Below are 27585 nucleotides of genomic sequence, written 5' to 3'. Positions count from 1 at the left end.
GTTGAGGTATCTGCCCAGGTTGCCCTCCAGCTTGGCGTCGATGATGTAGCAGGACTCCTCGCCGTCGTAGAACTGCCGGGTGGTCCTGCGCGGCGGCTCGGCGCCCGGCGGCGCCCCGGCCCGCAGCGCCAGCCCGTGCGTGGACTTCAGCGCCAGGCCCCGCGTCGACTTCACGGCCACCTGCCTCTTGGCGCCCCCTGCCGGCACAGCGCGGCGCCACAGCGGCTGCCAGGCGGCCCGGGGCTCGGCCCCGCCCCCGGACCCGCCCCCCGCCCCCCCGGGGCTGCCTCTGCCTCCCCCCCCGGCCTCGGGGCTGGCTGAGGGAGTTCTGCCCCCAGCTGGCTGCGCCAGCCCGGGGGGAGGGGGGATGGGGAGGGGGAGGGGAAGGAGGGAGGGGGAGGAGAGAGTGGGGAGGGGGAGAAGGGGGTGGGAGGGTGAGGAGAGGGGGGAGTGAGTGGGGAGGAGAGGGGGGAGTGAGTGGGGAGAAGGGGGGAGTGTGGGGGGGGAAAAAGGGGAGGAAGGGGGGGGGAAAAAGGGGAGGAAGGGGGGGGGAAAAGGGGGAGGAAGGGGGGGGGGAATAGGGGGAGGACGGGGGGGGAATAGGGGGAGGAAGGGGGGGGGAATAGGGGGAGGAAGGGGGGGGGGAAAGGGGGAGGAAGGGGGGGGGAAAGGGGGAGGAAGGGGGGGAAAAGGGGGAGGAAGGGGGGGGGAAAAGGGGGAGGAAGGGGGGGGGAGGAGGGGGGGGAGGAAGGGGGAGGAGCCCCTCCTGGTGGCTTCTGGCCCAAAGCCCTTGCTGTCCTCACCTCACCCAGCTGAAGGCTTCTCCTCCTCTTCCTCACCTCACCCAGCTGAAGGCTTCTCCTCCTCTTCCTCACCTCACCCAGCTGAAAGGTTCTTCCTCTCACCCCTGTCCTCACCTGACCCAGCTGAAGGCTTCTCTTCTTCCTCACTTGACCCAGTTGAAAGCTTCCTCTCACCCTCTTCCTCACCTGACCCTCTGGAAAGCTTCCTCTCCTCCTCTTCCTCCCCTGACACAGCTGAAAGCTTCTCCCCCCTGTCCTCACCTGCTCCAGCTGAAGGCTTCCTCTCACCTTCTTCCTCACCTGGCCCTGTGGAAAGCTTCCTCTTCTCCTCTTCCTCCCCTGACCCAACTGAAAGCTTCTTCTCCCCCCTGTCCCCCCCTGCCCCAGCTGCAGGCTTCCTCTCCTCCTCTCCCTCCCCTGCCCCAGCTGAAAGCTTCTTCTCCCCCCTGTCCCCACCTGCTCCAGCTGCAGGCTTCCTCTCACCTTCTTCCTCCCCTGCCCCAGCTGCAGGCTTCCTCTCACCTTCTTCCTCCCCTGCCCCAGCTGCAGGCTTCCTCTCACCTTCTTCCTCACCTGAGCCAGCTGCAAGGTTCTTCTTCTCCTCTGCCTCCCCCTCCGAGCCGGAGGAGATGGTCTGGATGTCGTCGCTGTCGTTGGCGGCGCCCTGGGGCTGCCCTGCTGCCCCCTGCCCGTTCTCCCCCTCGCTGTCTGTGCTGCTGGACAGGGTCAGGATGTCCTGCAGAGAGGCACCAGGGCTGCTGGGCTCTGCAGGGCTCCCCCCCCGGGGTGTCCCTCCCACCCCCCACCCCCCCCCCAGGAGGGGTTTGCTGCCTTCCAGCAGAGGATCTCTGTGCTCTCAGAGGCCCTTGGGAAGTGGATCAGGCAGGAGGATGCCACAGCCACAGCCCCCTGGCCACAGCCACAACCCCCTGGCCACAGCCCCCTGGCCACAGCCCCCCTGCCACAGCCACAGCCCCCTGGCCACAGCCCCCCTGCCACAGCCCCACCACAGCCACAGCCCCCCTGCCACAGCCCCACCACAGCCCCAGCCACAGCCCCCTGGCCACAGACCCCCTGCCACAGCCCCACCACAGCCACAGCCCCCTGGCCACAGCTCCACAGCCACAACCCAACCACATCCCCACCACAGCCACAGCCCCCCAGCCACAGCCCCAACCCCACACTGTGAGGATGCTGGGGGGGAAACTGGGAGTGGGGATCCTGGGGGCATGCTGGGAGAATGCTGGGGGGGGGATGGCTGGGGGGATGCTGGGAGGACACCTGGGATGCACTGGGGGGGGATGCTGGGGGGACACCTGGGATGCACTGGGGGGGAATGCACTGGGGGGACACTTGGGATGCACTGGGGGGGGGATGCTGGGGGGACACCTGGGAGACACTGTGAAGATGCTGGGGGGGGATGCTGGGGGGACACCTGGGATGCACTGGAGGAGGGTCCTGGGGGGACACCTGGGATGCACTGGAGGAGGGTCCTGGGGGGACACCTGGGATGCACTGGGGGGAGGGATGCTGGGAGGACACTTGGGATGTACTGGGGGGAGGGATGCTGGGGGGACACCTGGGAGACACTGTGAAGATGCTGGGGGGGTCCTGGGGGGACACCTGGGATGCATTGTGGGGAGGGATGCTGGGGGGACACCTGGGATGCACTGGGGGGGGATGCTGGGGGGGGACACCTGGGAGACACTGTGAAGATGCTGGGGGGATCCTGGGGGGGGACACCTGGGATGCACTGGGGGGGGGATGGCTGGGGGGACACCTGGGATGCACTGGGGGGGGGATGGCTGGGGGGACACCTGGGATGCACTGGGGGGGGGGTCCTGGGGGGACACCTGGGATGCACTGGGGGGGGGTCCTGGGGGGACACCTGGGATGCATTGGGGGGGGTCCTGGGGGGACACCTGGGATGCACTGGGGGGGGATGCTGGGGGACACCTGGGATGCATTGGGGGGGATGCTGGGGGGACACCTGGGATGCACTGGGGGGAGGGATGTTGGGGGGACACCTGGGATGCACTGGGGGGGGATGCTGGGGGGACACCTGGGATGCACTGGGGGGGGATGCTGGGAGGACACCTGGGATGCACTGGGGGGGAATGCACTGGGGGGACACCTGGGATGCACTGGGGGGGGGTCCTGGGGGGACACCTGGGATGCACTGGGGGGGAATGCACTGGGGGGACACTTGGGAGCCGCTGTGAGGATGCAGGGGGCCTGTGGGGGGCGCTGTGGGGCGCTGGTACCTCGGAGCTGGGGGGCAGGGGCAGGGAGTGGCGCCGGCTCTGCAGCAGGGCTGTCTTGCTCAGCGGCCTCTGGACCCCCTCCAGCTTGGGGGGGGAGGGGTTGTAGCCATACATCCTGCCCAGCTCGCTCAGCCTGGGGGGGGGGAAGGACAGCAGGAGGTCACAGCAGCACCTCCCCCCCCCAGAGCGGCCCCAGGAGCGGGTGGGGGGCACAGGGGCCAAGCCCGAGGGGGGCACGGCCGAGGGGCTGGGGCTGGAGCTGCAGGGACCCCTCCCCAGGCAGCCCTGGGAGAGGGAAATCCAGCAGGGAAAGGACAATGCCAGGAGCCTTACCCAGGGATTTTGGCTGCGTCCTCAGGCTCCTGCAGAGGGGAGAAGCACAGGAGGTGAGAATCAGAGACCCCCAGAGGGGGGATGGGTTGGAAGGGAGCTCAGAGCTCAGCCAGCTCCAAGCCCCCTGCCCAGGCCCAGGGATCCTTCCCCCCCAAGCCCAGCTTGGCCTCATCCAGCCTGGTCCTGAACACCTCCAGGCCACAGCCTCGCTGGGCAGCCTGTGCCAGGCTCTCCCCAGCCTCCCTCTCAAGGCTTTCCTCCTCCTCTCCACTCTCCATCTCCTCTCTCCCAGCTCCAAACCATTGTCCCTGGGCCTGGCACCCCCAGCCCTTGGCCCCAGCTCCCTCCTGGAGCTCCTTCAGGCCCTGGGAGGCTGCTCTGAGGTCTCCCTGGAGCCTTCTCTTCCCCAGGCCCCAAACCCCCAACCTGCTCCCAGACAGCTCTGCAGCCTCTGCTCCTCTTGGTGGCCTCCTCTGGAGCCTCTCCAGCAGGTTCATCACTTCCTGAATTGCTTTGAGCTGGGAGGGAGCTCAGAGCTCAGCCAGCTCCCAGCCCCTGCCCTGCCCAGGGACCCCTCCCCCCAGCCTGGGCTCCTTGGGCTGCTTCCTCTGGTCAGAGACCCCCAGCCTGGGTTGGGCTGGAAGGGAGCTCAAAGCTTCTCCAGCTCCAAGCCCCTGCCCAGGGCAGGGACCCCTCCCCCCCCAGCCCAGGCTGCTCAGGGCCTCATCCAGCCTGGTCCTGAGCACCCCCAGGCAGGAGGCAGCCCCAGCCTCCCTGGGCAGCCTGTGCCAGGCCCTCCCCAGCCTGCTGCTGAGGAGCTTCTCCCAGTGACCAAAGCTCTCCAACCCTCCCCAGCCAGCTCCCAGTCCCCTGCGAGGAGCAGAGGGTGGCCAGGCCACAGCTCCCTGCTGGCCCCAGCTGAGGGCAGGGGAGGGGAACAAGACCCCAGCCCCCTGCCCCCTCCTCACCTCTTTCCTCACCCCCTTGGGCTCCCCCCAGCCCCCTCCTCACCTCTTTCCTCACCCCCTTGGGCTTCCCCCCAGCCCTCTCCTCACCTCTCTCCTCCCCCCCAGCCCTCTCCTCACCTCTCTCCTCCCCCCCAGCCCCCTCCTCACCTCTTCCCTCACCCCCTTGGGCTCCCCCCAGCCCCCTCCTTACCTCTTTCCTCCCCTCCTTGGGCTCCCCCCCAGCCCCCTCCTCACCTCTCTCCTCCCCCCCAGCCCTCTCCTCACCTCTCTCCTCCCCCCCAGCCCTCTCCTCACCTCTCTCCTCCCCCCCCAGCCCCCTCCTCACCTCTCTCCTCCCCCCCAGCCCCCTCCTCACCTCTCTCCTCCCCCCCAGCCCCCTCCTCACCTCTTTCCTCACCCCCTTGGCCTCCCCCCCTTGCTCAGGCAGGGCAGGGGCAGAGCTCTTCTCCCTCTCTCCCTGTGGCTCCGCCTTGGGGGCTTTGGCCTCGCCGCCTTCGCCGGGCCCCGCGGAGGAGGAGGAGGAGGAGGAGGAGGAGGAGGCAGCAGCCTCCTGCTGCTGGCAGCCGTCGGCCAGGCTGCTGGAGCTGAGCCAGGAGGCGACTTTGCTCTTGGAGGTCTCCTCCGAGGCCGGCGGCTTGCAGGGGGCGGCGGGCGGGGGCTGCTGCGGGGCGGGGTCGCGGGGGGCCGCCTCCGGGAGGCCGTTCTCCCGCTGGCCCCGCGTCTGCCGGCGGGTGGCGTAGCTGCGCCACACCGAGCCGGCGCTGAAGTCCTCGTCCTTGCCGAAGTTGTCGTCGGAGCTGTCCTCGTTGGACTCCTCCTGCTCCTCGGTGCCGGTGTTCTCCTCCTCCTCGTCCTTCAGGTCCACGCCGCTGCTGTCCGAGGAGGATTTGGCCTCGCTCTCGTAGCCCTCCTTGAAGTTCTCCACGCTCTCGATGTGGTCCAGGTTGGCGAAGTACTCGTCGCCCATCTCCAGCCCCTCCTTGTCGGCGAAGTCATCGGTCAGGATCTTCCCTGGGCGGGGCAGAGGAGGAGCTCTCAGCCGCCCGGCCCCCCGGAGGCTCGGTCCGGCGCAGGCTCCCCCCGGCCCGGGGCAGGAGCAGGCTGCAAGGGATGGCCCCAAGCGCAGCTCCCGGCCCCGGGGCGGTGCGGAGCCTCTCCCCCAGCAGCGAAGGCTGCTCGGGGGGAGCTGAGCCGGGGATCGGCCCCGGGGCGGTGCTGAGCCGGGGGGCTGGCCCCGGGGCGGTGCTGAGCCTCTCCCCCAGCAGCAGAGGCTCCTCGTGGGGAGCTGAGCCGGGGGGCTGGCCCGGGGCGGTGCTGAGCCGGGGGGCTGGCCCCGGGGCGGTGCTGAGCCGGGGGGCTGGCCCCGGGGCGGTGCTGAGCCTCTCCCCCAGCAGCAGAAGCTCCTCGGGGGGCCGGCCCCGGGGCGGTGCGGAGCCGGGGGCCGGCCCCGGGGCGGTGCGGAGCCGGGGGCCGGCCCCGGGGCGGTGCGGAGCCGGGGGCCGGCCCCGGGGCGGTGCGGAGCCTCTCCCCCAGCAGCAGAAGCTCCTCGGGGGGCCGGCCCCGGGGCGGTGCGGAGCCGGGGGCTGCCCGGGGCGGTGCGGAGCCGGGGGCCGGCCCCGGGGCGGTGCTAAGCCGGGGGCCGGCCCCGGGGCGGTGCTAAGCCGGGGGGCTGCCCGGGGCGGTGCTAAGCCGGGGGGCTGCCCGGGGCGGTGCGGAGCCGGGGGCCGGCCCCGGGGCGGTGCTAAGCCGGGGGCCGGCCCCGGGGCGGTGCTGAGCCTCTCCCCCAGCGGCGGAGCCCCCGGCGGGGGGCCGGGCCGGGCCCTACCTGCGTAGATGCAGACGAAGGAGCCCTTGGCGATGTCGTCGAGGCAGCGAATCCCCCAGCCCTTGTTCTGCGTCTTGAAGAGCTGCAGCCGCACCTGCAGGCCGTGCTGCACCAGCCGGTTGGTGCACATCTGGCTGTTGCACTTGCACCGCTGGTTGCATTCGTACACCCTGCGGGGAGCGGCGGCAGCTGGCGGCCTGCGACCACCCCCCCGGCCCCGGCCCCCGGCCCCGCCCCCGGCCCCGCCCCCGGCCCCGCCCCCGGCCCCGGCCCGGCGGCACCGGGAGGGGCGCAGGGGAGGAGAGAGCAAGGAGGGAGCAGAGCAGGGAAGGGATACAGAGAGCTCCTGCAGGGGGGGACAGGCAGAGAGCTCCTGGGGGGGGGAAGGGACAGGCAGAGAGCTCCTGGGGGGGGGGGGACAGGCAGAGAGCTCCTGGGGGGGGGACAGGCAGAGAGCTCCTGCAGGGGGGACAGGCAGAGAGCCCCTGCGGGGGGGGACAGGCAGAGAGCTCCTGCAGGGGGGGACAGGCAGAGAGCTCCTGGGGAGGGGGGGACAGGCAGAGAGCTCCGGGGGGGGACAGGCAGAGAGCTCCTGCAGGGGGGGACAGGCAGAGAGCTCCTGGGGGGGGGAAGGGACAGGCAGAGAGCTCCTGGGGGGGGAAGGGACAGGCAGAGAGCTCCTGGTGGGGGAAGGGACAGGCAGAGAGCTCCTGGGGAGGGGACAGGCAGAGAGCTCCTGCAGGGGGGGACAGGCAGAGAGCTCCTGCAGGGGGGGACAGGCAGAGAGCTCCGGGGGGGGGGGGCAGAGAGTTCCTGGGGGGGGGGGACAGGCAGAGAGCTCCTGGGGGGGTGGGGAGGGACAGGGAGAGCTCCTGGGGGGGACAGGCAGAGAGCTCCTGGGGGGGGGGACAGGCAGAGAGCTCCGGGGGGGGGGGGGGACAGGCAGAGAGCTCCGGGGGGGGGGGGGGGACAGGCAGAGAGCTCCGGGGGGGGGGGGGACAGGCAGAGAGCCCCTGGGGGGGGGGACAGGCAGAGAGCCCCTGGGGGGGGGGGACAGGCAGAGAGCCTCTGGGGGGGACAGGCAGAGAGCTCCTTGGTGGGGGAGGGACAGGCAGAGAGCCCCTGGGGAGGGGGACAGGCAGAGAGCTCCTGGGGAGGAGGGGGACAGGCAGAGAGCTCCTGGGGAGGAGGGGGACAGGCAGAGAGCTCCTGGGGAGGAGGGGGACAGGCAGAGAGCTCCTGGGGTGGGGGACAGGCAGAGAGCTCCTGGGAGGAGGGGGACAGGCAGAGAGCTCCTGGGGAGGGGGACAGGCAGAGAGCTCCTGGGGGGGTGGGGAGGGACAGGGAGAGCTCCTGGGGGGGACAGGCAGAGAGCTCCTGCAGGGGGGGACAGGCAGAGAGCTCCTGCAGGGGGGGGGGGGGACAGGCAGAGAGCTCCGGGGGGGGGGGGGGACAGGCAGAGAGCTCCTGGAGGGGGTGGGGGGGACAGGCAGAGAGCCTCTGGGGGGGGTGGGGGGGACAGGCAGAGAGCCTCTGGGGGGGACAGGCAGAGAGCCTCTGGGGGGGACAGGCAGAGAGCTCCTGGGGAGGGGGACAGGCAGAGAGCTCCTGGGGAGGGGGACAGGCAGAGAGCCCCTGGTGAGGACACAGAGCCTCTGGGGGGGACAGGCAGAGAGCTCCTTGGGGGGGGAAGGACAGGCAGAGAGCCCCTGGGGGGCAGGGGACAGGCAGAGAGCCCCTGGGGGGCAGGGGACAGGCAGAGAGCCCCTTGGGGGGAGGCAGGCAGAGAGCAGCAGCTGTGTCCCTGCTTACCCTGTGGGCAGGCACTCCTCCAGCCTCTTGTGCTGGTATCCTGAGTTGGGGTTGATTTGCCCCCCCGGGGTGCAGCCACTGGCCTGCACTGTCAGCTGGTGGCAGGCACACTTGGACCTGCAGAGACACAGAGCCCCAGGCCCGGCCCCGGGCGGGGGTTGGGCAGGGGGGACACAGAGGGCGGCAGGGGGGACACAGAGGGCGGCAGGGAGGACACAGAGGGCGGCAGGGGGGACACAGAGGGCCGGAGGGCGGCAGGGGGGACACAGAGGGTGGCAGGGAGGACACAGAGGGCAGCAGGGAGGACAGCCTGACCTCCAAGGCCTCCTCCAGCCTGACCTCCAGCCTGTCCTCCAAGGCCTCCTCCAGCCTGTCCTCCAAGGCCTCCTCCAGCCAGACTTCCAACTTGTCCTCCAAGGCCTCCTCCAGCCTGCCCTCCAACCTGACCTCCAAGGCCTCCTCCAACCTGTCCTCCAAGGCCTCCTCCAACCTGTCCTCCAACATGACCTCCAAGGCCTCTTCCAACATGACCTCCAACCAGCCCTCCAAGGCCTCCTCCAGCCTGTCCTCCAAGGCCTCCTCCAGCCTGACCTCCAACCTGCCCTCCAAGGCCTCCTCCAACCTGTCCTCCAACCAGCCCTCCAAGGCCTCCTCCAGCCTGTCCTCCAACTTGACCTCCAAGGCCTCCTCCAACCTGACCTCCAACCAGCCCTCCAAGGCCTCCTCCAGCCTGACCTCCAAGGCCTCTTCCAGCCTGTCCTCCAACCTGACCTCCAAGACCTCCTCCAACCAGCCCTCCAAGGCCTCCTCCAACCAGCCCTCCAAGGCCTCCTCCAACCAGCCCTCCAACCTTACCTCCAAGGCCTCCTCCAACCTGTCCTCCAAGGCCTCCTCCAGCCAGACTTCCAACCAGCCCTCCAAGGCCTCCTCCAACCAGCCCTCCAAGGCCCCCTCCAACGCCTCCTCCCAACCAACCCCCTCCAACCAATCTAACCCTACCGCTCCCCATCTTTGGGGTGATGGAAGTCAACCCCCCTTTGGGGAGGGAACACATCCCCTCCCCCACCCCCTCCCTCCTTACTTGTCCCTGCAGCCGTCCTTGCAGTCGCAGCCCACCAGGAACTCCCAGCTGGTGTTGATGTAGACTCCCTTGCCGGGGATCCTCTCCTTGCTGTAGGCCACCTGGGGGGGCGGGGTGCCGTCGATCTCGTTGACGCAGGAGAGGGGCACGTCCTCCCGGCCCTTGGTGATGTCGGCGATGTAGTAGAAGGGTTTGTAGGGCTGGAACTTGCGGTCCACCAGCACGTAGGGGTCCAGGCAGAACATCTCCAGGAAGAGGAAGTCACAGTCGGTCTCGAAGAGGTAGCGCTCGATCTCCGGCATGCTGCGCAGGCACAGCCCGCAGGGGGTCTTGTAGAGGACGTGGAAGCCCAGCTTGCGGTTGAGGCGGCGCCGCGCCGTCATGCGGCGGAAGTCGTAGAGCAGGGGGATCAGCAGGGGGTTGCGGCTGCGGTACTGCTGCGCCCGCGGCGGCCGCACCCGCGCCAGGCAGCTGTAGCTGCAGACGTGCGGCAGGTAGAAGAGCTTCTCCAGCGGGGCGCGGTAGGAGGGCTCCGTGGGCACCCTGTCCAGCATGCCCTGGAAGGGAGGAGGGGGAGGAGGGGCGGCGCAGCTCAGGGGGAGGCTGCTGGGGAGAGGGGGAGGACAGAGAGGGGAGAGGGGGAGGACAGAGAGGGGAGAGGGGGTTGGTGAGCCAAGCGAAGAGCCGCCAGGGTCCCGCTCGACGCGACCTGGGAGCCGCCAGGGTCCCTCTCGACGCGACCTGGGAGCCCTCAGGGTCCCTCCCGACGCGACCTGGGAGCCGCCAGGGTCCCTCTCGACGCGACCTGGGAGCCCTCAGGCTCCCTCCCAACACAACCTGGGAACCCTCAGGCTCCCTCCCAACACGACCTGAAAGCCCTCCCAACCTGACCTGGGAGCCTCCAGGGTCCCTCCCAACCCAACCTGGGAGCCCTCCCAACCTGACCTGGGAGCCCTCAGGGTCCCTCCCAAGCCAGCCTGGGAGCCCTCCCAACACGACCTGGGAGCCCTCAGGGTCCCTCCCAAGCCAACCTGGGAACCCTCCCAACCTGACCTGGGAGCCTCCAGGGTCCCTCCCAACACGACCTGGGAGCCCTCAGGGTCCCTCCCAAGCCAAGCTAACAGCCTCCAGGGTCCCTCCCAACCCAACCTGGGAGCCCTCCCAACCCGACCTGGGAGCCTCCAGGCTCCCTCCCAACCTGACCTGGGAGCCTCCAGGGTCCCTCCCAACCCGACCTGGGAGCCCTCCCAACACGACCTGGGAGCCCTCAGGGTCCCTCCAAAGCCAAGCTAACAGCCTCCAGGGTCCCTCCCAACCCAACCTGGGAGCCTCCAGGGTCCCTCCCAACCCAACCTGGGAGCCTCCAGGGTCCCTCCCAACCCAACCTGGGAGCCCTCCCAACCCGACCTGGGAGCCTCCAGGCTCCCTCCCAACCCAGACCTGGGAGCCCTCCCAACCTGACCTGGGAGCCTCCAGGGTCCCTCCCAACACGACCTGGGAGTCCTCAGGGTCCCTCCCAACCCAACCTGGGAGCCTCCAGGGTCCCTCCCAACCCAACCTGGGAGCCCTCCCAACCCGACCTGGGAGCCTCCAGGCTCCCTCCCAACACAACCTGGGAACCCTCAGGCTCCCTCCCAGCCCAACTGGTGAATCTTCCAGGTCCCTTCCAACCTAATCTATGACTCCTTAAGCTCCCTCCCAGCCCAACCTGGGACCCTCCAAGCTCCCTCCCAGCCCAACCTGGGACCCTCCAGGCTCCTCCCAGCCCAAGCTGGGACCCCCTCAGGCTTCCTCCCAGCCCAAGCTGGGACCCCCTCAGGCTTCCTCCCAGCCCAAGCTGGGACCCCTCAGGCTTCCTCCCAGCCCAACCTGGGACCCCCTCAGGCTTCCTCCCAGCCCAACCTGGGACCCCCCAGGCTCCCTCCCAACCCAACCTGGGACCCCTCAGGCTCCCTCCCAGCCCAGCCTGGGACCCCTCAGGCTCCCTCCCGACCCAGGGCCAGTTCCATGCCTCTGGGAGGCAGGAAGGGGGAGGCCAAGGCCTGGCCAAGCCGGCACCGAACCGCAGCAGCCCCAAATCTCCCCCAGCCCCTTCGGGAGCGCCCCAGGAGCCGCTGGAGTCGTGGAGCCCCAGAACGCTTCGGGTTGGAAGGGTGCTGCAAGGCCACCCAGCTGCAAGGCCTGTGGCAGGGCAGGCAGGGGGAGGAGGGCAGCTGTGGCTCACCGCTGCTGCTGCTGGCCCAGGCCGGCCCTGGCCGGGGGCAGAGGGTCGCTGGGCACCGGCGGCGAGGGCGAGGACTGCCCGGAGCAGCCCGAGCCGGGGCGGAAGGAGGTGCTCTTCTTGGCCACCTGCTTCCTGGCCTGGGCTAGCTGGCTCTCAGAGCACCTGCAGGCAGCAAGGGGGCAGCCCAACAGCTGCCATTTAGACAAGGGGGAAGGCAAACAGCAGAGTCGAGTCCCCCACCCCCACCCCCCGACCCCAGACATCGTCCTCAGGGCTCCCTGCGCCCAGCTGCAGCCGAGCGGAGGGCTGGGGTTTGGCCTCCCCCCCCCAGACCAGCAGCAGGGCTCCCCCCAAGGGAAACTGAGCAGGTTTGGGGCTCCCCCACCCCTAACAAAGGCAAAAAGCAGCAGCAGGGCTCCCCCCAAGGGAAACTGAGCAGGTTTGGGGTTCCCCCACCCCTAACAAAGGTGAAAAGCAGCAGCAGGGCTCCCCCCAAGGGAAACTGAGCAGCTTTGGGGTTCCCTCACCCCTAACAAAGGCAAAAAGCAGCAGCAGGGCTCCCCCCAAGGGAAACTGAGCAGCTTTGGGGTTCCCTCACCCCTAACAAAGGTGAAAAGCAGCAGCAGGGCTCCCCCCAAGGGAAACTGAGCAGGTTTGGGGTTCCCCCACCCCTAACAAAGGTGAAAAGCAGCAGCAGGGCTCCCCCAAGGGAAGCTAAGCAGGTTTGGGGTTCCTCTCACCCCTAACAAAGGCAAAAAGCAGCAGCAGGGCTCCCCCCAAGGGAAACTGAGCAGCTTTGGGGTTCCCTCACCCCTAACAAAGGTCAAAAGCAGCAGCAGGGCTCCCCCCAAGGGGAAACTGAGCAGCTTTGGGGTTCCCCCACCCCAAACTAAGGCAAAAGCAGCAGCAGGGCTCCCCCCAAGGGAAACTGAGCAGGTTTGGGGTTCCCCCACCCCTAACAAAGGTGAAAAGCAGCAGCAGGGCTCCCCCCAAGGGAAACTGAGCAGGTTTGGGGTTCCCTCACCCCTAACAAAGGTGAAAAGCAGCAGCAGGGCTCCCCCCAGGCAAGTGGACCCAAGCAGGTTTGGTTTGTTCTCTCCCCACCCCCAACCAAGGGTAAAATTCAGCTCATTTCTGCCTCCTCCTCCTCCTGCTGCTGCTGCTGCAGAGGCCCTGAGGCAAGCCCCAGCCACGTGCCAGGGCTGGGTGACATTGAGAAATGAGTCCTGAGGTCTGGGAGGTGAAGCAAGGAGGGGAGAGGGAGGGGAAGGAGGGGAGAAGGAGCACAGGGCATGGCCAAAGCTGGACAGAGAAGCCCATGGGGAAAGCCCTGCAAGAGCAGCAGCAAGAGGTGCCAGAGGCTCAGGCAGGGCAGCTGCAGGGAGGAGCAGCCAAGGACAGGCAACTCTTGGCCCTGCTGAGTGCCAGGAGGAGATTGTGCAAGGGAGTGGAGCAACAGCACCCAGGGGAGGGCTCCAAGGGGCTCCCAAAGGCCTCAGGAGAGGTGGCAGGGCCCTAGAAGGCAGCCCCCTGACCCTCTGAGCAGACAAGAGCAGAGCTCTGCCATCAGCTCAGCAGCAAAACAGCCCCAAGCAGGCCACTGCCTCCCCCCAGCCCTGAGAGGGAGAGGAGAGGGAAGGCAGCAGGGCAGGAGGGGGAGGAGGAGAGGGAAGGCAGCAGGGCAGGAGGGGGAGGAGGAGAGGGAAGGCAGCCGGGCAGGAGGGGGAGGAGGAGAGGGAAGGCAGCAGGGCAGGAGGGGGAGGAGGAGAGGGAAGGCAGCAGGGCAGGAGGAGGAGGAGGAGAGGGAAGGCAGCAGGGCAGGAGGGGGAGGAGGAGAGGGAAGGCAGCAGGGCAGGAGGGGGAGGAGGAGAGGGAAGGCAGCAGGGCAGGAGGGGGAGGAAGAGAGGGAAGGCAGCAGGGCAGGAGGAGGAGGAGGAGAGGGAAGGCAGCAGGGCAGGAGGGGGAGGAGGAGAGGGAAGGCAGCAGGGCAGGAGGGGGAGGAGGAGAGGGAAGGCAGCAGGGCAGGGGAGGGAGGAGAGGGAAGGCAGCAGGGCAGGAGGGGAGGAGGAGAGGGAAGGCAGCAGGGCAGGAGGGGGAGGAGGAAAGGGAAGGCAGCAGGGCAGGGAGGGAGGAGGAGGAGAGGGAAGGCAGCAGGGCAGGGAGGGAGGAGGAGGAGAGGGAAGGCAGCAGGGCAGGAGGGGGAGGAGGAGAGGGAAGGCAGCAGGGCAGGGAGGGAGGAGGAGGAGAGGGAAGGCAGCAGGGCAGGAGGGGGAGGAGGAGAGGGAAGGCAGCAGGGCAGGAGGGGAGGAGGAGGAGAGGGAAGGCAGCAGGGCAGGAGGGGAGGAGGAGGAGAGGGAAGGCAGCAGGGCAGGAGGGGAGGAGGAGGAGAGGGAAGGCAGCAGGGCAGGAGGGGGAGGAGGAAAGGGAAGGCAGCAGGGCAGGAGGGGAGGAGGAGGAGAGGGAAGGCAGCAAAAGGGAGGCACAAAAAGCTTCCTAACTACAGGCTGGGAAGAATCAGGGAGGGCTGAGAGCTGCTCCCTGGCACCAGGGCAGATCCTTGAGAGTGCAGCTAGAGAGGGAGGAGAGCCAGGGCCTTGCTCAAACACAGCACCAGAGAGGGGAAACCATTCTCCCAGCTTCAATCAGCTCAACCCAAAGGGTTCTGAAGCCAGGAGGGTGCCCCTGGGCCAGTGGGGCCAGGGTGGGGGTGGGCTGAGGCCTGGCAGCAGCTGAGCAGGGAAGGGGCTGCAGGGGCTGCCTCCTGCTGGCTCTGCCAGCCACAGCCTGCAGCCAAAGCTGCAGTGGGGAGAGGAGGAGAAGGGCTTCTGGTGACCACTCTGAGGGCTGGCAAGGGGCCCAGGAGAGGTCTGCAGCTGCTGGGTCGCCAACAGCCAGCTTCAGGTTGTGTCACTGCCTCTCCTGCCTACCCCACCCACAGCTCAGGGGCTGGCAGGGCTCAGGCTGCCCTCATGGCAAGGTTCAGGCTGCCCTCATGTGGTAAGGCTCAGGGTGCCCTCCTGGCAAGGTTCAGGATGCATTTGTGTGTGGCTGGCAGGGCCCAGGGTGCCCTGGTGGCAAGGCTCAAGGTGTCTTCATGGCAAGGCTCAGGGTGCCCTGGGGGCTGGCAGGGCTCAGGGTGCCCTGGGGGAAGGCTCAAGGTGCCCTGGGGGCTGGCAAAGCTCAGGGTGCCCTGGTGGCAAGGCTCAAGGTGTCCTCATGGCAGGGCTCAAGGTGCCCTGGGGGAAGGCTCAAGGTGCCCTGGGGGCTGGCAAAGCTCAGGGTGCCCTGGGGGCAAGGCTCAAGGTGTCCTCATGGCAGGGCTCAAGGTGCCCTGGGGGCTGGCAGAGCTCAGGGTGCCCTGGGGGCTGGCAGGGCCCAGGGTGCCCTGGGGGCTGGCAGGGCTCAGGGTGCCCTGGGGGCTGGCAGGGCAGCAGCTCAGCTCTCTCTCTCCTCACCAGCCAGGCCCTGGAGCAGTGGTGGTGGAGCTGCTGCTGTGCTTCCCCCGCTGCAGCAGAAGCCCTTTGGCATTGGCCTCTCTCCTGGGCAGTGCAGGGGAGGAGCAACCCTCTCCTGCCTCAGATCCTCCACTCCTGCTCAGCATGGCACTGCAGGGGCACTGCCAAGGCAGCCCCCAGGGGCTGGGGCTGAGCAGCAAGCCCTGGGCCTGTGCTGCCAGCAGGGCCTGGGCTGGGGCTGCCCAGCAGGGCCTGGGGCTGAGCCATGGGGGTCTCTGAGCAGGTCAGTCCCAGAGGAGGGGCACAAGGCAGCCAGGGCCCAGAGCCTGGATCATGCCACAGCAGCAATTCAGATTCAGGGGAGGCAGCAAAAGCTTCTGACTTGGGAAGGGCAAAGCTCTGAGTCCTCAGCAAAGACCTCTGGGCCTGGGGAGGGGGTTGGGGGGGGAGGTGTGTGCAGGGCTCTCTCAGCTCTCCCACCCCCACTGTTGCCCCCTAGAAGCATGGCTGGAAGCAGGAGGGGGAAGCAGGAGGCCTGCACCTGAGGCTTCCTCTAGGACAGAAGAGGTGAGGCAGGAGGAGGAGGAGGCAGTGGAGGAAGCAGAGCAGTGGCTCAGAGGTACTTACTCCATCTCTGCAGGCTGGGGAGGAGGGTCCTGGGCAGCCTGGGGGGGCTGCAGCTGCTCTGAGGGTTTGTACTGGGTCCCAGCTCCAGTCAGGTCCTGAGTGTACTGCACCACAGGCCCTTTGCTCCTGACAGCACCTGGGGGGCAGAGAGCAAAGCATCAGCAGGGAAGGTCTCTGTCATGGAACCCTGGAATGGGCTGGGTTGGAAGGGACCCTTCAAGACCATCTCATTGCAACCTCCCATGGGCAGGACCCCTCCCCCCAGCCCAGGCTGCTCCAGGCCTCATCCAAGCCCTGTGGAGGAGGCAGCCACAGCCTCCCTGGGCAGCCTGGGCCAGGCCCTCCCCATCCAGCCCCCCCTGGGCAGCCTGGGCCAGGCTCTCCCCATCCAGCCCCCCCTGGGCAGCCTGGGCCAGGCCCTCCCCATCCAGCCCCCCCTGGGCAGCCTGGGCCAGGCCCTCCCCATCCAGCCCCCCCTGGGCAGCCTGGGCCAGGCCCTCCCCATCCAGCCCCCCCTGGGCAGCCTGGGCCAAGCTCTCCCCAGCCCCCCTGGGCAGCCTGGGCCAGGCTCTCCCCATCCAGCCCCCCCTGGGCAGCCTGGGCCAGGCCCTCCCCATCCAGCCCCCCCTGGGCAGCCTGGGCCAGGCCCTCCCCATCCAGCCCCCCCCTGGGCAGCCTGGGCCAGGCCCTCCCCATCCAGCCCACCCTGGGCAGCCTGGGCCAGGCCCTCCCCATCCAGCCCACCCTGGGCAGCCTGGGCCAGGCCCTCCCCAGCCTCCCTCTCAAGGCTTTCCTCCTCCTCTCCACTCTCCATCTCCTCTCCCCCAGCTCCAAGCCATTGTCCCCTGGCCTGGCACTCCCAGCTCCTGTCCCAAGTCCCTCCCCAGCTCTCCTGGAGCCTCTTCAGCTGCTCTGAGGTCTCCCTGGAGCCTTCTCCAGCCTGCACAGCCCCAGCTCTCTCATCCACAGCCTCCCTGGGCAGCCTCTTGCAGGGAAGCCAAGTTTGCAGCAGCAGCCACAAACCACTGCCTGAGGCTCCCCCAGAGCAGCTCAGCAGCAGCCTGTGGAGGCAAGCAGCAGGCCAGGGGCTGAGCTGTGCCTCACAACCAATCCCCCAACGGCTTCTGCCCCCTCCCCACATCCCCTGCCTGCTTTGGGGCCTCTTAATGGCAGCAGAGAGGAGGCTCTGCCAAACAGACAACCCCAGGAGACTCAAACCACAGCCAGACCCAAACCACAACCCCAGGAGACCCAAACCACAGCCCCAGGAGACCCAAACCACAACCAAACCAGAGCTAAGCCACAACCAGAACCAAAGCCAAGGCCAAAGCCAAAGCTAAACCCTAAACCAAAGCTAAAGCTAAACCCTAAACCAAAGCTAAAGCTAAACCCTAACCCAAGCCAGAACCAAGCCCACAGCCAGAACCAAAGCCAAACCCTAAACCAAGCCAGAACCAAACCCTAAACCAAACCAGAACCAAACCCTACACCAAACCAGAACCAGCCCCAAAGCCAGAACCAGCTCCAAAGCCTAAACCAAGCCAAAACCAGCCCCAAAGCCAGAACCAGCCACAAAGCCAGAACCAAACCCTAAACCAAAGCCAGAACCAGCTCCAAAGCCTAAACCAAAGCAGAACCAGCTGGAAAGCCAGAACCAGCTGGAAAGCCAGAACCAGCTGGAAAGCCAGAACCAGCTGGAAAGCCAGAACCAAACCCTAAACCAAAGCCAGAACCAGCTCCAAAGCCTAAACCAAACCAGAACCAGCCCCAAAGCCAGAACCAGCCCCAAAGCCAGAACCAGCCCCAAAGCCAGAACCAGCCCCAAAGCCAGAACCAAACCCTAAACCAAAGCCAGAACCAGCCCCAAATCCAGAACCAAACCCTAAACCAAAGCCAGAACCAGCTCCAAAGCCTAAACCAAAGCCAGAACCAGCTCCAAAGCCTAAACCAAACCAGAACCAGCCCCAAAGCCAGAACCAGCCCCAAAGCCAGAACCAAACCCTAAACCAAAGCCAGAACCAGCTCCAAAGCCAGAACCAGCTCCAAAGCCAGAACCAGCTCCAAAGCCAGAACCAGCTCCAAAGCCAGAACCAGCTCCAAAGCCAGAACCAAACCCTAAACCAAACAAGAACCAGCTCCAAAGCCAGAACCAAACCCTAAACCAAAGCCAGAACCAAACCCTAAACCAAAGCCAGAACCAGCCCCAACACCAAAGCCAGAACCAAACCCTAAACCAAACCAGAACCAGCCCCAAAGCCAGAACCAAACCCTAAACCAGAGCCAGAACCAAACCCTAAACCAGAGCCAGAACCAAACCCTAAACCAGAGCCAGAACCAGCCCCAAACCTAAAGCAGCCCCAAAGCCAGAACCAAAGGCCAAAGCCAGAACCAAACCAGAACTAACCCCAAACCCAAACCCTAAACCAAAGGCAGAACCAGCTCCAAAGCCTAAACCAAACCAGAACTAGAACCAAAGGCCAAAGCCAGAACCAGCCCCAGCCCCAACCCCTCCCCAGAGCCAAGGCCCCCCAGGGGCTGCAGCAGAGCCACCCACCGACGTTGGGCCGGGTCCTGGCCTGCCCACTCTGCTTCTTCTCCTGGGTGGAGGCCGTGGAGGTCTTCATGCTGAACATGGGCTCCAGGCGCGTGGAGCCGCGGTAGATCCACTCGCAGCGTTTGTCGTCCTGCAGGGGGGAGGCAGCGCTCACACAGCCCCCACACAGCCCCCACCCAGCCCCCAGCACCCCCTGCCAGCCAGCAGGGAGCACAGGCAGATGAGGAGGGAGGCAAAAGCAGCCTGGGCTGCAGCCAGAGCAGGGTGGGCAGCAGGGCAAGGGAAGGGATTCTGCCCCTGGGCTCTGCTCAGCCCTCAGCTCCCAGCCTGCCTCCAGCTCTGCTGCCCCCAGCAGCAGGACTCAGAGCTGAGGAGGGAGGCCACAAGGCTGAGCCCAGGGCTGGCAGCAGCTGGCAGAGCTGAGGACTTCATCATCTGAAGGGCCAAGGCTCAGCAGATGTGAGGAGAGGCTGAGGGGGCTGGGCTGGAGCCCCCTGCCCTGCTCAGCCCTCAGCTCCCAGCCTGCCTCCAGCTCTGGGCCCCAGCAGCAGGAGCAGGACTCAGAGCTGCTGCAGGGAGGCCACAAGGAGCAGCCCAGGGCTGGAGCAGCTCTGCTGGGGCCCAGCCTGAGGCAGCTGGGGGGGAGAAGGCTCCAGGGGGAGCTCAGAGCTGCCCCCAGGGCCTGAAGGGATCCTGCAGGGAGGCTGCAGAGAGACTTCTGCTGAGGGGCTCTGAGCCAGGCCCAGGGGAAGGCTTTGGAGCTGAGGCAGAGCAGGCTTGGAGTGGAGCTGAGCAAGAAGCTCCTCAGGGCCAGGCTGGGGAGAGCCTGGCACAGGCTGCCCAGGGGGGCTGGGGCTGCCTCCTGCCTGGGGGGGCTCAGGACCAGGCTGGATGAGGCCAAGCTGGGCTGGGGGGAGCTGTCCCTGGGCAGGGCATGGGCTTGGAGCTGGCTGAGCTCTGAGCTCCCTTCCAACCTGAGCCCTGCTGTGACTCAAGGCAAACATTGACCTGGAGGCTCTTGGATGAGCACAGAGCCAGGAGAGGACAACCAAAGGCAGCAGCCTCTGGTGCTGGGCAGCACTGAGCCACCAAGGCCAGCAAGAGGCCTGGCCCCAAGACCCTAACCCTCAAATCCAGCTCCATCCTCAGCCCAAGAAGTGACTCAAGGCACAGGTGGAGAAAGCAGAGCCCCTCAGGAGCCCCTCAGGAGCCTGGCAGGATCTGGGTTCCCCTCCTGCTTCCCCAAGCAGCCCCATGGATGCCAACCTCCAGAGAGGCTCCAGGCCAGAAGAGCTGCAGCTGAGGGATTCAGATTCTCACTCAGCCACCACTGCAAAGCTTCAGCTGTGAAGCACTTGGGAAGCTTTGGGCATGCAAGGAAGAGTCTGACACCAAACCAGGGCAGAACTGGGGCTGGGGGCTCCACATCCAGCACCTCCTTGCTGCCAGCAGCAACCAAGCTGCACTTCAGCTGTGAAATGCTTTGGGTATTCAGAGTCTGACACCAAGCCAGGGCAGAACTGGGGCTGGGGGCTCCCACATCCACTCCTTGCTGCCAGCAGCAACCAAGCTGCACTTCAGCTGTGAAATGCTTTGGGCATTCAGAGTCTGACACCAAGCCAGGGCAGAAACTGGGGCTGGGGACTCCACACCCAGCACCTCCTTGCTCTTGCTCCTGCCCCAGTCCCAGCAGCAGCCAAGCTGCACTTCAGCTGTGAAATGCTTTGGGCATTCAGAGTCTGACACCAAGCCAGGGCAGAACTGGGGCTGGGGGCTCCACATCCACTCCTTGCTGCCAGCAGCAACCAAGCTGCACTTCAGCTGGGAAGCACTTGGGAAGCTTTGGGCATGCAAGGAAGAGTCTGAACACCAAGCTAGGGCAGAACTGGGGCTGGGGGCTCCCACATCCACTCCTTGCTGCCAGCAGCAAGCAAATTGGACTCCACCAGCTCCACCTCCTGCCCTCCCCAGGCTCAAGTTCCTTCCTTTTTTAACAGGGGGGGGAGGCAATTCTCCTACCATGAAGAGGATCTTGACCAGGCTGCCATCCACTTCTTCCACCCTGGACTTCCACCAGGTGCCTTCCCACTCAGTCTTGATCAGCTGCCCAGCCTTGAGCAGCACCATGGGCCTGTTGGGGTAGGCTGTGATGTACTCCTCGATGAAGTCGCGGCAGGAGACGTCCTCGATGTCCTCCCAGGCCTTCTTCACTGGGGAGGGGGCAGAAAAAGAGAGAGGGATGGCAGAGGGGGAAGAGGGGCAGGAAGAGCCTGACAAAAAGGGAGGTGGTGGAAGCCTCAGCCCTGGAGGTTTGGAAGGCCAAGCTGGAGGTGGCTCTGAGCATCCTGCTGCGGTGCGAGGGCTCCGGGCCCAGGGCAGGGCTGGGAGGGAGCTCAGGGCTCAGCCAGTTCCAACCTCCCTGCCCAGGGCAGGGCTGGGAGGGAGCTCAGGGCTCAGCCAGTTCCAACCTCCCTGCCCAGGGCAGGGCTGGAGGGAGCTCAGGGCTCAGCCAGTTCCAACCTCCCTGCCCAGAGCAGGGCTGGGAGGGAGCTCAGGGCTCAGCCAGTTCCAACCTCCCTGCCCAGGGCAGGGCTGGGAGGGAGCTCAGGGCTCAGCCAGTTCCAACCTCCCTGCCCAGGGCAGGGCTGGGAGGGAGCTCAGGGCTCAGCCAGTTCCAACCTCCCTGCCCAGGGCAGGGCTGGGAGGGAGCTCAGGGCTCAGCCAGTTCCAACCTCCCTGCCCAGGGCAGGGCTGGGAGGGAGCTCAGGGCTCAGCCAGTTCCAACCTCCCTGCCCAGGGCAGGGCTGGGAGGGAGCTCAGGGCTCAGCCAGTTCCAACCTCCCTGCCCAGGGCAGGGCTGGGAGGGAGCTCAGGGCTCAGCCAGTTCCAACCTCCCTGCCCATGGCCAGGGGGAGGCCACCAAGAGGAGCAGAGGCTGCAGAGCCTCTCCTGGGGGGACAGGCTGGGAGGGTTGGGGCTGCTCAGCTCCAGGGAGATCTCAGAGCAGCCTCCCAGGGCCTGAAGGAGCTCCAGGAGAGCTGGGGAGGGGCTGGGGCCAAGGGCTGGGGGTGCCAGGCCCAGGGACAGTGGCTTGGAGCTGGGAGAGGAGATGGAGAGGGGAGAGGAGGAGGAAAGCCTTGAGAGGGAGGCTGGGGAGAGCCTGGCACAGGCTGCCCAGGGAGGCTGTGGCTGCCTCCTGCCTGGGGGTGCTCAGGACCAGGCTGGATGAGGCCCTGAGCAGCCTGGGCTGTGGGGAGGGGTCCCTGGGCATGGGGCTTGGAGCTGGCTGAGCTCTGAGCTCCCTCCCAGCCCTGACAGAGAACCTTCCCTGCTGCTCCAAAAGGGAGCCCAGAGCAGCTCTCCAGCAGCAATCCTGAGCAGGTGGAGCTCTGGCAGCAGAGCATCCAGAGCTGTGCTGAGGCAGCCAAGAGTCACAGCAGCCTCTCCCTGCCCCCAGGAGACCTCTGCTGCATCAATGGGTTGGGCTGGAAGGGAGCTCAGAGCTCAGCCAGCTCCAAGCCCCCTGCCCCAGGCAGGGACCCCTCCCCCCCAGCCCAGCTTGGCCTCATCCAGCCTGGTCCTGAGCACCTCCAGGCCACAGCCTCCCTGGGCAGCCTGTGCCAGGCTCTCCCCAGCCTCCCTTTCAAGGCTTTCTTCCTCCTCTCCACTCTCAATCTCCTCTCTCCCAGCTCCAAGCCACTGTCCCTGGGCCTGGCACCCTCAGCCCTTGGCCCAGGTCCCTCCCCAGCTCTCCTGGAGCTCCTGCAGGCACTGGAACTGCTCTGAGGTCTCCCTGGAGCCTTCTCCTCTCCAGGCTGCACAGCCCCAACCCCCCCAGCCTGTCCCCCCTACCAGGGGGAGGCTCTGCAGCCTCTGCTCCTCTTGGAGGCCTCCTCTGCAGGCTGCAGAGCCCCAGCTGGAGCTCCCCTGCTGGAAAGACCTCTTCAGGCCACATCCAGCTCAGATTCCTCCCTGCTCACCCTGGTGGCCTCCTCTCCCTTCCCATGAGTCCCTCCCCAGCCCTCCTGCAGCCCCTGGCAGGCAGCTCTGAGCTCTCCCTGCAGCCTCCTCCAGGCTGCACAGCCCCAACCCCCCCAGCCTGTCCCCCACAGGGGAGATCCTGCAGCCTCTGCTCATCTTGGTGGCCTCCTCTGGCCCCTGCTCAGCAGCTCCAGGTCCTCCTTGTGCTGGGGGCCCCAGGAGTGGCTGCAGTGGTGCAGAGGAGGTCAGAGCAGAGGGGCAGAATCCTCTCCCTGTGCTGCTGGTCACACTCTGGGCAGGGCACTGAAGGGGAGCAGCAGGCTGTGAGCTGCCTCTTGAGCCCAGGCTCTTTTCCCAGCCCCAAAGGGCCCTGCAGGGGGGGAGGCAAGGAGGGGGAGGATCACTCACAGGGCCTGCAGACAGGGTACAGCTCCCACTCCTTCACGTAGGAGGCGTAGCCATCGTCGAAGAAGATCAGGAACCTGCAGAGGAGCAGAGCTGGAGGCTGCAGGCAGGGCTGCAGCTGCAGGCAGGGGCTGGATGCAGCCCCCACAGCCCCTGCTGCAAGTGCAGCAGCCCTCCTCTGCCTCCTGCCCAAGGCCTGTGGGGTTGGAGCAGTGCAGGAGCTGCTGAGCTCTGCCCCCCTGGGCTCCCTTCAGAGCAGCTCTGCCCCAGCCTCAAGCTTGCCCTCTGCCCCCAGCACCACTTCTGGTGGCTCCCAAAGGCTTCCCAACCCAGCCAGGGCCTCCTCCCTCAGCTCCAGATTCCCTCACAGGCAGCTCCAAGGAAAGAGCCCCTGGGAGCCTTTGGGCCAAAGCAGCAGCAGCAGCGGCTGCACAGCTGGGCCTTGACCACAGGGAGGGCCCCAGGGGCCACCTCTGGGGCTCCGCCTGCAGACAGAGCCAGGGGAGAGCCCTGTGGAGAGGAGCAGGAGAGCCAGGAGGCTGGGAACAGCTCCTGCTGGGCACAGGCAGGGGCTGGAGCCTCCTCCTCCACAAAGCCACTTCCCAAAGGCTCCTGCCCCCCTGCCTGTGGGAGCTCCTCTGGGCAGCCCTGCTCTGGCAGGAGGGTTGGAGCTTGGTCCCTTCCATCCCCTGCCCTTGGGTGATTCTGTGAGCAGGGCTGCAGGACCTGCGGCCTGGCTGCACTTGGGGCCCAGCAGCCCGGCCTGGCCTGGCCTCCCCCGGGGCCCTGCAGCCTTGGCCTGGCCTCCCCCGGGGCCCTGCAGCCTTGGCCTGGCCTCCCCGGGGCCTCCCCGGCCCGCCTGGCCTCCCCTGGGGCCCCCCGGCCCGGCCTGGCCTCCCCCGGGGCCCCCCGGCCCGGCCTGGCCTCCCCCGGGGCCCTGCAGCCTTGGCCTGGCCTCCCCCGGGGCCCCCGCGGGCCTCGGCCTGGCCTCCCCCCGGGGCCCCGCGGCCTCGGCCTGGCCTCCCCCGGGGCCCTGCGGCCTTGGCCTGGCCTCCCTCGGGGCCCCGGGGCCTTGGCCTGGCCTCCCCCGGGGCCCCCCAGCCTTGGCCTGGCCTCCCTCGGGGCCCCGGGGCCTTGGCCTGGCCTCCCCCGGGGCCCTGCAGCCTTGGCCTGGCCTCCCCCGGGGCCCTTGCGGCCTTGGCCTGGCCTCCCTCGGGGCCCTGCGGCCTTGGCCTGGCCACCCCCGGGGCCCCCCAGCCTTGGCCTGGCCTCCCTCGGGGCCCCGGGGCCTTGGCCTGGCCTCCCCGGGGCCCTGCGGCCTTGGCCTGGCCTCCCCCGGGGCCCCCCGGCCTTGGCCTGGCCTCCCCCGGGGCCCCCCGGCCCGGCCCGGCCTCCCCCGGCGCCCCCCGGCCCCGGCCCCGGCCTCCCCCAGCCTTGGCCTGGCCTCCCCCGGGGCCCTGCGGCCTTGGCCTCCCCTCCCCCGGCCTGGCCTGGCCTCCCCTGGGGCCTCCCCGGCCTCGGCCTGGCCTCCCCCGGGGCCCCCCCGGCCCGGCCTGGCCTCCCTCGGGGCCCCCGCGGCCAAGCCCAGAGCCAGGCTGGGGGAGGAGAGGACTGAGAGCAGCCTGCAGGGGAAGGGCCTGGAGGAGTTGGTTGGTGACAAACTGCCCAGGAGGCAGCAGCAGGACTCAGCCCTTGGCCTTGTTGAGCCTCACCCCAGGGAGCTCTGCCCTGGCTCCAGCCTGGCCCAGAGCCCTCTGCAGAGCCTCCAACCCCCCCAGCAGCTCAGCTCCCCCCAGCCCAGGGCCCTCTGCAGACCCCCCTGGGGGTGCAGCTCAGCTCCCCCCCAGCCCAGGGCTCTCTGCAGACCCCCTGGGGGTGCAGCTCAGCTCCTCCCCAGCCCAGGGCCCTCTGCAGACCCCTGGGGGTGCAGCTCAGCTCCCCCCCAGCCCAGGGCCCTCTGCAGACTCCCTGGGGGTGCAGCTCAGCTCCCCCCCAGCCCAGGGCTCTCTGCAGACCCCCCTGGGGGTGCAGCTCAGCTCCCCCCCCAGCCCCGGGCTCTCTGCAGACCCCCTGGGGGTGCAAGCTCAGCTCCCCCCCAGCCCAGGGCCCTCTGCAGACTCCCTGGGGGTGCAGCTCAGCTCCCTCCCAGCCCAGGGCCCTCTGCTGACCCCCTGGGGGTGCAGCTCAGCTCCCTCCCAGCCCAGGGCTCTCTGCAGACCCCCTGGGGGTGCAGCTCAGCTCCCCCCCAGCCCAGGGCTCTCTGCAGACCCCCTGGGGGTGCAGCTCAGCTCCCTCCCAGCCCAGGGCTCTCTCAGACCCCCTGGGGGTGCAGCTCAGCTCCCCCCCAGCCCTGGGCCCTCTGCAGACTCCCTGGGGGTGCAGCTCAGCTCCCTCCCAGCCCAGGGCCCTCTGCAGACTCCCTGGGGGTGCAGCTCAGCTCCCTCCCAGCCCAGGGCCCTCTGCAGACCCCCTGGGGGTGCAGCTCAGCTCCTCCCCAGCCCTGGGCCCTCTGCAGACTCCCTGGGGGTGCAGCTCAGCTCCTCCCCAGCCCTGGGCCCTCTGCAGACCCCCTGGGGGTGCAGCATAGCTCCCAGAGGACACAAACTGAGAGAGAGAGAGGCTGAGGAGCAGGGGGGGGGGGGTCGGGAGGGGGCTACCTGTCCTTGTTCTTGACGTTGGGGGTCTCAGCCACGATGCCAGCATAGAGCCACACCTGGTTCCCTGTCTTGTACTTGGCCACCACCCTGCTGCCCACGTGGTGCCTGTCGGGCAGGGGGTGGTAGTCGTAGGCAATGTGGTTGCCAGACAGCAAACTCTTCCCCTTGTTGTCAAACTTCACCTTGTACTTCCTGGCAGCCCCTGCAAGACAGTGCAAGAGAGCTCCCAGCCTGCTGCCCTGGGGAAGGGAGCCCTGGAGCTCCCCTCCTGCCCTCCCCCTGCCCCAGCAGCCTCCCCCCAGCTGTGCCCAGCAGCAGCACAGTGCCCAGGGGGGGCTGGGAGCAAAGTGCCCACCCAGGAGCCCAGCCCTGAGCTGCCTGCAAAGGCCTCCTGCAGGAGCAGAGCTTTGGCTCCAGCACAGCCCAGCAGGGAGGGGAGGGAAGGGACCCCTGGAGCTCCCCTCCCCTGCCCCAGCTGCTGGGCACCACCCTGGGTCCTGTGCTCAGGGCTGAGCCCCCCCTGGCACCAGCTGGGCCATGGGGCAGGGGAGGCTGAAGGGAAAGCTGCTGGCTGCTGGCTCCTGCCCTCAGGGCCAGCACCCAATGGCCACAGCACCTCCCCAGCCCCAGCCTGGGACCCCTGGAGCTCCCCTGCTGCCCCCCCTGCCCCAGCAGCCTCCCCCCAGCTGTGCCCAGCAGCAGCACAGTGCCCAGGGGGGGTTGGAAGCTCTGCACAACCTCTCTGGGCTCAGCCTGCTCCAGGCCTCCAGCAGCCTCCCCCCAAGCAACTTCCTCCTCCTGCCCAGCTCCAACCTCCTGCCCTCCACTCTCTGCCCCCTGCCCCTTGGCCTGGCCCTGGGCACCACTCAGCAGCTGCCAGCCCCAGCCCCTTGCCCCCCCCAGCCCCTGCAGCTCTTGCTCAGCACTCAGCAGCTGCCCTCTGGGGCTGCTCTCCTCCAGCCTCTCAGCCCCAGGCAGCTCTCAGCCTCTGCTGCTCCCACAGCTGCTCCAGGCCCCCCCAGCAGCTTCCCAGCCCCCCCTGGAGCCTCCCCAGCAGCTTCCCAGCCCCCCCTGGAGCCTCCCCAGCAGCTCCCAGGCCCTCTGCAGCTGGGCAGGGGGAGCCCAGCCCTGGCCCCAGCCCTCCAGAGGTGTCCTCAGCAGGGCAGAGCAGAGGGGCAGCAGAACCTCCCTTGCCCTGCTGCCCACACTGCTGCCTGCCCCCAGCACAGCCTTGGGGGCTGCTTGGCCATGGGGGCTCCTGGCTGGCTCCTGGGGGCTCCCTGCTGGCTCCTGGGGGCTCCCTTTTTAGCCTCCAACCTTCCCAGGTCCTTCTCCAGCCTCTTTCCTTCCAAGGTGAATCCTTCCCAGCCTCAGCTGTGCCTCCCCAAGCCCTGCAGGCTCTCTCCCAGAGGGCAGGGAAGGTTTCTGCCCCCTCACACCCAAGCAGCTTCTCCTCAGCCTGGGATGGATCCTCCTGGGCTCCACTTTGTGCCCCCCTGCCCCTTGGGCAGCACTCAGAAGAGCCTGGCCCCATCCCTCTTGCCCCCTGCCCTTTTGCTCTGGGAGCCCAGGCTCATACCCTGGCCCCCTGCAGAGCCTCCCAGCAGGGACCTGGGGGAGCTCAGGCAGCCTGGTGGGAGAGGTCCCTCCATGGCTGCTGGCCCCCAGCCCCCTCCCCAGCTCAGGCCCAGAGCCCCAGGCCCAGGGCACGGCACCTACCCACGGTCTGGATGGCAATGAGGGTCCCCTTGTGCCAGGTCTTGGTTCTCTTCTTGCCCAGGATCCTCATGCCCAGGTTCAGGTCTCCATCCTTGCTGAGCTCACTGCCAGCTTGCTGCAGAGCCCAGGGGCTGGCAGGGCCAGGAGCCTCCTGAGGGGCTGTGAGGCTGAGCCAGAGCCAGGAGAGAGGCTGAGTCAGGGCTGGCCCCAGAGCCTCCCTGCCTGCTGCAGGCCCCTGCAGGAGCTTTCTGCTGCACCCAGCTGAAGGCTTCCCTCCCCCCAGCCCAGCCTCAGCACCCCAAGGTCTGCAGGGGGGACACAACCCCAGGGAGGGCAAAGCCTCTGTGGTGCTGTGCAACCTGCACCACCTTGCAAGGGCCTTCAGGGAAAGGAGGAATCTGAGCTGGATGTGGCCTGAAGAGGTCTTCCCAGCAGGGGAGCTCCAGCTGGGGCTCTGCAGCCTGCAGAGGAGGCCTCCAAGAGGAGCAGAGGCTGCAGAGCCTCCCCTGGGGGGCACAGCCTGGGGGGGTTGGGGCTGTGCAGCTCCAGGGAGACCTCAGAGCAGCCTCCCAGGGCCTGAAGGAGCTCCAGGAGAGCTGGGGAGGGAGCTGGGGCCAAGGGCTGGGGGTGGTGGGGCAAGGAGTGATGGCTCTGAGCTGGGAGAGAGGAGATGGAGAGGGGAGAGGAGGAGGAAAGCCTTGAGAGGGAGGCTGGGGAGAGCCTGGCACAGGCTGCCCAGGGAGGCTGCGGCCTGGAGGTGCTCAGGACCAGGCTGGATGAGGCCAAGCTGGGCTGGGGGGAGGGGTCCCTGGGCATGGGCAGGGGGCTGGGAGCTGGCTGAGCTCTGAGCTCCCTTCCAGCCAAAGCCATCCCAGGA

At 67.9% G+C, this 27585-nt stretch overlaps 1 protein-coding gene across 1 annotated transcript; it reads right to left on the bottom strand.

Moving 5' to 3' along the window:
* Positions 1-26875, bottom strand: LOC104310169 (SET domain bifurcated histone lysine methyltransferase 1; the record flags this gene model as incomplete). The annotated part of the gene is made up of 16 exons (XM_054179350.1): positions 1-197; positions 1377-1539; positions 3068-3200; positions 3401-3429; positions 4754-5379; positions 6194-6363; positions 8006-8122; positions 9087-9689; positions 11311-11472; positions 15393-15528; positions 17947-18095; positions 19487-19554; positions 19942-20156; positions 22336-22409; positions 24990-25191; positions 26709-26875. Coding segments are annotated over 16 exons (3211 nt in total), but the record flags the coding sequence as incomplete, so codon positions are not given.
* Between the last annotated feature and the right edge of the window lie 710 nt (positions 26876-27585).

The sequence above is a fragment of the Dryobates pubescens genome, unplaced genomic scaffold (assembly GCF_014839835.1).
Source record: "Dryobates pubescens isolate bDryPub1 unplaced genomic scaffold, bDryPub1.pri scaffold_133_arrow_ctg1, whole genome shotgun sequence".
In the NCBI taxonomy this organism is placed as follows: Eukaryota; Metazoa; Chordata; class Aves; order Piciformes; family Picidae; genus Dryobates; species Dryobates pubescens.
This window is presented reverse-complemented; position numbering and strand designations above follow the sequence as displayed.